This window comes from Ostrea edulis, chromosome 4, assembly GCF_947568905.1.
Source record: "Ostrea edulis chromosome 4, xbOstEdul1.1, whole genome shotgun sequence".
NCBI classification, from domain to species: Eukaryota; Metazoa; Mollusca; class Bivalvia; order Ostreida; family Ostreidae; genus Ostrea; species Ostrea edulis.
This window is the reverse complement of record NC_079167.1, coordinates 61304349-61313669: the sequence shown is the minus strand read 5'-3', so window position 1 is coordinate 61313669 and position 9321 is coordinate 61304349. Positions and strand designations below refer to the sequence as shown.

Below are 9321 nucleotides of genomic sequence, written 5' to 3'. Positions count from 1 at the left end.
TGAGCGTATGTCTAAATTTGTGGTACTTCACCTACAACTGGTGACGTCTCGATATGAGTGAATAATTCTCGGCGGACATAAAACAAACAATCGTTAACGTATACGGGTACATGCGTAACACGGCATGTTTGGGCATTGTATGTCAAACTCGCAAAATGATTGGTTGATTCGTGGTGCAACGGAATATCAAAACGAGGTGCATAACAATGAGCATCCGACAAAAAAACAGCAAGAAACATATTTTAATTACACTTGCATATTACATTTTTTATGACATTTACAATATATCTAACATAAAATTGCACGTGAAAAATTGCTAATAAACTACAAAATACACCCAAGTCTTTAATGATGAATACATGTATGTAGAAGTATACTAAATTTGAAACTGTGGACGGACAGTTTACAAAAAAGTTTGAGTATGACCATAAACGGCACTCTATAAATACACATAATTCATATGAATGATATCCCTCGATTTCCGTCCCAAGATTGTGACATAATGACACCTCAATGACACCCCACTTAGGGAAAGTCTCTCTTGATCTATAACATGCATTTACAAAACTTGTTCGCCGGGAAGCGTAATTGAAACAATTGTCGCAAATAAATTCTTCAAAAATGTGCAAAATCAGTGAAAGATGATTCCTGCTTTAAACTTCACTTCCTGCTTTGTAAGCTAGAGAGGTGCTTTCATCTACTTGTATTATTATTTCAAACACTCTCCTTGTGGTACAACGTATATATTCCCATCAATGCTTACAGGGAATTGAAAAAAAAAATTGCACAGTTTGCATCTACCATGACCCCTGCAATTTTCTCCGAACATACTCCATTTCATTAGTGTTAATATCGCTTTTTTCAGGAACAGGAATATTAATGAAACTATTTCCCACTGTAAAGAATCGTATTTTCATTTGATACAAACTTTTGCATTGTTGTGAATGTACATACATATGTTATTTTCTTTCACACTTTGGCCTTACAAAAACTAGAAAAGGAGTCGCCATACGCCCAGTGCTTTCTTAAACAATAATTCCAAACTCTATTCATGAATTTTAGAAGAGCTTTCTTCCATCTTTTTCCCTGGAATAAATGGAGTATTTTACCCAGGTTCCATTCTTAGAGGGAAGGAACCTCCTCTAAAAGACAATCTACGGTTGTTCAACGAATTTGCGTAAACTTTCAACAGGATTTTTGTCTGACGGAACCAAATTTGTGATCCGACTTTTTCTTTGTGTGACCAAGTCACGGATCTCTGAGAAATCCCATTTTACACTTTGCAAATCTTTCATTTGAAAAGGAAGTTCTGCAATAGGTTCAAATGTTAGATTGACTAACAAGTTCTCTTGGTCCTCTGTTAACAAATCCCCATCAACTGATATCTGAGAAAAACTGCTAACTTTGTCATCTTCATCTTCATCAGCTTCCACCACAACACGAGGTACGTGGACATCAATCAGGGTGCTTCTTTTGTTTGGCTTGCTCCTACGCATGATTGGCACAACCACATCGTTTTCTTCTGAAGTTTCTTCAGATTTTTCTGTTTCATTTATCCTTTCTGCGGTAGCACTACTTGTGTTTGCATAAATTTCATCCGATTCGGAAATTCCAACCGTGTCAAGGTCACCATTGCTCATAGGACAGTCTTTTCTTTTACTACAGTTTTCATCGCCATACTTTTCACATGTAGATTTGTTCTCAGTGCACGGATTATTGGCTTCGTGTATCCCAATTGAAATATCAGTTTCATTATCATTCATTGTGAAGCTTTGAATTGACCTTCTACTTTTTCTCATTACAACCTGAGAAATATCAACTTCGCCGTATTCCTCTAAATAAACACTTTTTCTGCTTTCGCTACCGGCTAATGTTTCATATCCCGAATCTGGTCTACTATCTTTTTCCTTACACGTTGGAAGTACAGGATAAGAATTTTGTACAGTTCCCGAAACCCGTTTGGTACCAGTTTCTTCTGTATTGTTTTCCCCTTCCTTAGAGCGCTTCAGTGAATTGCATGCTTCTTTATCATTCCCTTTGTTTTCTATATCCTTTGTTAACTTATTTGACGTTATCTTTGGATTTTCTCTTTCATCACATTTCTCTAGCGTTTTGTCAATACTTTCTATTACTGCTTCCTTCTCCAAAGATTTTGGTGACGTGTTTTGAGAATCGGCAAAATATGGTTTCCGTAAATGAGCGGTAGTACCTTTCTTGTCTACTTTCTCGATATCGTGCTTCGAATTTCCTTGTCTCCAATTTTCAGTATGAGTAGATTTTTTAAGATTTTCCTTTTTAGGCGGATATGAGTCGCTTTGTGTATTTTCAGTCACAATTGGTGTCTTTTGGACGATATTTTGAGCAATAGATACCTTATTAGTAGCTGTAGACGGCTGCAGGAATTGAATTCTTGATTTGATTGACGTGTTCCTGTCGTCTGCCTTCGCGTGTTTTCGATATTCCTCCAACTCGCATTTTGCTATGGTTTGTCCTGCAGGTCTAGGTGCTGGTCTAATCAAAATTGAAATAATTATAATGAGTTTCCAATTAACTTCCCGTGACACGAAAAGCTTGCACAAAATAAACACGAAATAAAGTTAAATTTCCTTACCGTTTATTGTCGTCCGAGGATTGGACAGCCTGTGAAATGTGTTCAATCCATTCGTCACACTTTACACTGTCATTTGCTGTCTGTAAAATGGGGGAAAGAATTAAAATCACTCAACCATAACGCAAATAATTCACTTTCTCAAAATCCTTCATCTCAATCTGAAGATCGCAGTTCTCAATGACCTGATGCACTGTAACACCATCACTAAGAAATGGTATCCCCCAAGGGGCAGGACTATTAAAAGTGTGATTGCATTTTACGGTATTCGCTGACTCACGTGATATCTGGGAAATTGTAGTCCATTGATGAATTATTTAAGAATTTTCTGACTCATGTGTTAATTTCAAACGATTTTGTCTGTAACATGAATGATATTGTTCCAGTCATTGTTGTATTGTGCATGACTCCTTCCTGGAGATACACCACGTGCAGTTCATGTGATTATGCTAATCGCATTGCTGTTAGATATGCATAAATTATCTGTGATTTACGTATCCGAGAAATTCGGTATTCAGTATTATATATTTGCTCCTGAATACTTTTTTCAAAACTTGATTTTGTTTTCTCAAAATTTTCTCTGCGTGATTGAAGAAAGGGTATCCCTCCATTCAGACTGTGTATCTTAACAGCTTTTTAAAGCTCCATGATCGGTTTTTTTTTTTCATATTAAGGCCTTTGAATGCGTTCAAATGATATTGTCACGCTGAGAAAATTGTGTTCTTTCACCATGCATATCAACGATCGTTCGTATCCTCTCTTCAGTATTGCATATTTGCACACCCTCACTATGTCATATCGGCCTTTGAAATAGTACACTTTATCAGTGTTATATATGTTATTGTACCTCGTGAAATGAACGTAAACAAATTTTACATTGCACGACATTTTTATTAATTCAGTTTTGCGTGGATATTTCACCTTGCCTTACCTGTGCCACGAAATCTATACCGTTTGTTGTCGGGTAATGTTTGTAAAGAAACCCAGTATGCCACGTTTCTTCTGTGTGGATTCTCACGGAAACGTAATAAAATCTTTGAATACTTACATAAACAGTTGCCGTTCCATTGTAGTCAATCCAGAACTCGTTACCGGTGGAGACAGATTTTTCTACCTTCCTCACGAATGCTAAATCCAGTGAACCAATGCAAGATGACCTCTGTCATACGGAAACAAGAAGAGCGGTTTAGTTTTCCACAGTTTAAAGGATTTACTCGTGAAAACTGAAAATACTTCCTGCTTTGAACTATCAAGACAATGCTTTAGATAAGTTCGATATGTGTCTGATAGCATTCTTGTTAGTTTAACCTTCTAACTAATTTTATCACTTAAGTAGATAATACAAGGTAAGTATATCGCCAAAAATGCCTTTATAATAAATGATTTACATTTAAATTTTTTTAGATGTATGATTGATGCATGATTCGATTATTTTAGATCTGCGATAAAAATATTGCTAAGGAAATGATTGAAATTTTGTTGTGAACATCGTTCCTGGTGAGTCATCAGATATCAGTTCCTGCTTACTTCAAAGGGAGGAAAGAAACCAATGCAAATATGTACTTGAGCAAATATAAAACTGCTAAAAATGAAATCTAGCAAAATTGTCAATCCAATTCATCATCGGTGCGTAAAAAATAGTCAAGGGTACATCACCCAGTCATACCGCTGGTATGAATAGGGAAGAAGAGCGAACATCTTGAAGAAAATCAAGAATCTAGGGGATTTTCTTTTTGTGATATGTATGTTGATTGTTTAGAATGCTCAAGAGTATAATCATTGGTTGAATTTCTGATATTATATGTATGTTGACTGTTTAAAATATTCAATAGTATATTGACCGTTGGTTGAATTTCTGATATTATCTGTATGTTGACTGTTTAGAAATCTCAACATTATATTGACCGTTGGTTGTACTTCTGATATTATCTGTATGTTGACTGTTTAGAAATCTCAACCGTATATTGACCGTTGGTTGAATTTCTGATATTATCTGTATGTTGACTGTTTAGAATACTCAACAGTATGTTGACCGTTGGTTGTACTTCTTATATTATCTGTATGTTGACTGTTTAGAATACTCAACCGTATATTGACCGTTGGTTGAATTTCTGATATTATCAGTAAGGTATTCAAAAGAACAGCCGTTGAGTGTATAATTTAAGACAGCCATACTGTATAGTTTAAACATTTGATTTCGTAATTTTAATTGGAAAAAAAAAACAAACAAAAAAAAAACCAATCCTTTTGATTAAAGACGAGTATCAAAGGGCTACTGTATCAAAGATCCGAATTTTTTTCTTTACCTGAATTGCCTAAAATGAAGATGGTGACAGGAAATCGGGGTTGTTCTAATTTTTAAGGAAATCGATGACGAGTTTATTCAATCATACACTACAGGACATGCAACGTTGATAAACGTTATATTTAGCATACAGAATTTCAAAATATCACCATAGCAATACTCAATCTGATTAAAACCAGATCTTTGATCTGCTCCGATATTCTGACATCAGAATACCAATACTGTAAGTAAAAAGGAATAAGAAACCAGTACAATGCTAACCTCAAGTTTCACCTCCTGGTTTCCTTTAAGCCAACAACACACTATATATACACTTCATGTAGGTTTGCAGTCAAAAGTATAAAACAGTGAATGATACAGTGATTGAAAATTGAAATGATGTAATAAAAATAATAATTATACATGTGCACTATGCAGTGTACAATTTACCGAAAAAACAAAATGGTAAGCAAATTTTCATAAGGGATTAGATCTTCAGAAATCTGACTAGTTTACAAGATGTGTATTTTAATTTTACTGTATTGAACTGTAATATGATGAGAATTACTGTAAAGACACAGTGTAGATAGCATGTGTATCATATATATTTTATACCCCACTCCCACCCCTGCGGATTAAAAATAGACCCACTCCCACCCACCTAATTATTTGGAAATGTCTGAATAAAAATAAACCAGGTATGATCTCTCTCTCTCTCTCTCTCTCTCTCTCTCTCTCTCTCTCTCTCTCTCTCCATATATATAGTTTTACGTGTTGTCATTTACCGAAAAGATTCACGATGCCAAGACACCATTCTTGATCCTCAGAAGTGTCTGCCATTTTAAAGTCGCAAGATATGCATTTTGATTAATATGTTTCAAACTAGAATTAGATGAGAATTACCGTGAAGATTCAGTGGGGATAGCATATATATAAATCTTGTGTCCTCACCCTACCCCCATGTGAATTCAAAATAGACTTATCCCCACCCAGGTGAAATCCCCATGTGTTTATTTTGTTTGTTGGTCTATCAATAAATTAATTTACTTCGGTCAAACTGGGCTATTTGGAATTAATTGAATAAAAATATCTGTACTATCTATAAATCTATAATAAAACCACTTTGCCTTCTGCAAGCGATATATGGGGAAACATTTATAGATAGTGACCTGGTACCAAACCCTCTGTATGTGTATTATAAAGTGTGAGAATTTACACATGAAGTTTTGTAAAAATATTTTAGGATTGCACAGAAAGAGTGCCAATTTCTCCACACTTTCTGAACTTTGTACGCCTCCTCTTCATTTTAATATTATAAAAATTATTTTTAATTATGCACATAGATCAGAAAACCCATACTGATTGAGTAACAATATACCGTCCTGGTATGGAACATTCAGTATTACAGAAATGATAAATGTTGATGAAGGTATTATTAGTAGCAAAACACGAACTTTTAAGTCACAATGAAAAAAAAATAGTATATTCATAATTACTTCCAAGAGTGAAATCTTATTTGATTGTCACAAAAAAGTAAACTGATATACCTTTGCTAGATCAAAACAAATTTTGGACTTGAAAAATATTTACTTTGCATTTCATTTGAACAGGGGAAATTAATATGTAGGTTACGTACATCTGCCCACAATTTACAGATAGGAAGAGGTCGCTATATGGGCATTCCTAGAGATCAAAGGTTCTGTGAAAGATTATTGAAGATGAGAAACATACTTTTTGATCGTGTAAATTATATTGTATGCAGAAAGCATAAGATGAATATCATACAAAAACTCTGTTGTAACTTTGCTAAATTGGATAATGGAAAACAAATTATTATGGTTCTGACCTGTAAATTTTTTAAAGTGCTTTGAGCTGTCTATGAACTAGCTAAACAAGCCATTTAAATGTACATAACCAATTTGATGAAAGAGACAGAGAGAGAGGAATTTTAATATGTATGATATCTACCATTACTGTTTATGCGTACAGTGTATGTATCTTAGTTTTTTAAATGTATTGTAATAATTAGTGCCTTGCACTGTCACGTGTTGTATCTTTTTCCAATGCAGGGATTATTATTATTTTCTCCCCATCAAAAAGTACGTGACCGAATTTTCCTGCTTTGCATTAGAATACACGATATACTTAAGTTATTATTATCATTTCATACATGAAGTACTTATCCAACCCTCCATATTGTTCAACCACGCCAAACTAGTGTTAGGATGAAATATAATACTATAAATATTTTAAACGCAATTTGTCTGTACTTATGTTTAAGTGTACTAATCACGCATGTTATTTGTGATGCACGAGAGGACCCTGCTTTAGAAATAAAGAATCTATCTATCTAATCTATTATATTTTTTAAAATCTATGTACATCATATCTCGCTGAATTCATTGCACGCGACCATGAGTCAGGGTAGTGAAGCACTAGAAACGGGATTGCCATTCAACAAATTGTATATGTCTGCTGCAAACTACAAGATACATGTAATTATTCATCTTGTGGTTTGATGACAAATTAGCAAACATCAAAGTGCTGCACTAGACTCCCATCTGTTACACTGCTGACAATTAAAGACGCACTCTGTGAACACATACATATGTAATAAAACATTCTCTTCTTGTGTAAAAGGTTTCCATTGTCGGAATAGCTTCCGCCTTTTTGAGCTATATAGCTGCCCACGATGTTGATGTCGAAGGAATTTTTAAAAGAATGATAAATGACATGTCAGTACCTTATTTTCTCTGTAAAACAAAAGTTCCTTTCCGTCCAGCACACACCAAACCTTCGTTTTCCGCCCAGGTATTCTCTGTAAAATAACAAACACTTTCACCATTCAGTTACACATGCAGTCATATGACTGAATTTGTAGCACCATGTTCGTGTGAGAGCGTCTGATCATTAGTACTATTTTCCGCATCGCCGAGTCATGAAATACTTCTAATCCAACCTGTACAAGTAGATGACTTTTAAGGAAACTTTTTATAGGAAATGATACTAGTATATCTAATCGATTTCGTCAGAAAATGACGCTGGATATTAACCACCAAATATATTTGCTTATCAAAGGTAATCCCCTTTCCCTTCCATAGATGATATGATGTCTCGCAAATGCAAGCATGCAAACATATTAAATAATCTTTCTTTTTTTTATTATAGTAGTCTGTTGTTTTTAAATGTGTTGGTTATTTTTATTTTTTTAGGGTTTTTATGAATTGAAAATCTTGTTACGTTTTCATGCATAGCCGTATAATTTTGAAATTTTAAGCACGGACAAATACGAGCTGAAATTTTAAGGAATAATTTAAATATCATATAATATAAAATAAATCTCTCTCATCAATAAACAGCTTAATATTGTTAGAATAATCTGCGATATTTCGGACAGCCTCAACAATAACCTTATGCTTAATCAGACTTCGAACGATTTAAACATGTACATATTGTTAAATGAAATGTTTATTCGACCGAATAAAAATACGCAAAGGCATTATCTGTCACATATTTCAATTCCCCATTCAACCGTCCTTTAAATAACGTGCTTATAAAATGAGATACCCAATGACTTCCTATACAGCAACACTTTCTATAGATTATCATATGTACGAGATAACGGAAACATATAAGTACTGTATTTACAATTGATTATATAAAACATCTCCATGTAAGTATCAAAGGAATTTATCAAAGATAAACGGACGCAAGTCGAAAAGGATGTAAGCAGATTAGAAATGAACGATTAAAATTCAAATATTAACATACCCCTGGTTTCTGAAGAAGTCCCTCAAATTTGATATCAGTCATCTCGAAAGTGGGTCACGATACTAACACAGGAGTTCAAATCTCAGGTGTTAAACAGGTATACGACAGTCAAACTCTATAAATCCTATCTAACCCCGACAGGTACAGCTACATATTTATGATAGGTCTCTCAATATGAAGACTTTCTATCGGTGTTCTACCACTGAGTACGTATAAAACGACATCTTCCTCGTTCTGAATATTCTACATTTAGATGCAATTGTCCGGGTGATTTCAATCACGGGGTGGTTGTGGAAAGAAGGGTTGAGTTTCACCACCAAAACTTCCGGGTAATCAGCTGTGGGGTCGTGTATTTACAACGCGCTGTTATTATTACCTATAAATAAATATCAGGTACTGTCAAATACATGTTCTAACTCGAATGATTTCTGAAACCAGAACTTAGAAAATGTACGGTCGCATTGTTATTCTTTGTAAAAGAAAATTGTATAATTTTACATGCAATGAAAAAAAATAAATAAATCTCACATTGATTTTTATCTGTGTGTGGAAGTTCAAAACTAAATATGTTGCGGAACTATAAATACATGTATTATTTCACCCTCCAGCTTCCTTATCGAAGTGAGAAGCACACACACACACGTGTACATACACCTTC

General features: G+C 34.4%; 1 protein-coding gene across 1 annotated transcript; it reads right to left on the bottom strand.

Moving 5' to 3' along the window:
• Positions 1-227: 227 nt before the first annotated feature.
• Positions 228-9055, bottom strand: LOC125670384 (uncharacterized). The gene is made up of 5 exons (XM_048905508.2): positions 8664-9055; positions 7636-7710; positions 3657-3767; positions 2612-2691; positions 228-2511 (listed from the first exon to the last, which is right to left on the bottom strand). The coding sequence occupies exons 1-5, from the start codon at positions 8703-8705 to the stop codon at positions 1155-1157; spliced, it is 1665 nt and encodes a 554-aa protein (XP_048761465.2). The 5' UTR covers positions 8706-9055; the 3' UTR covers positions 228-1154.
• Positions 9056-9321: the final 266 nt, after the last annotated feature.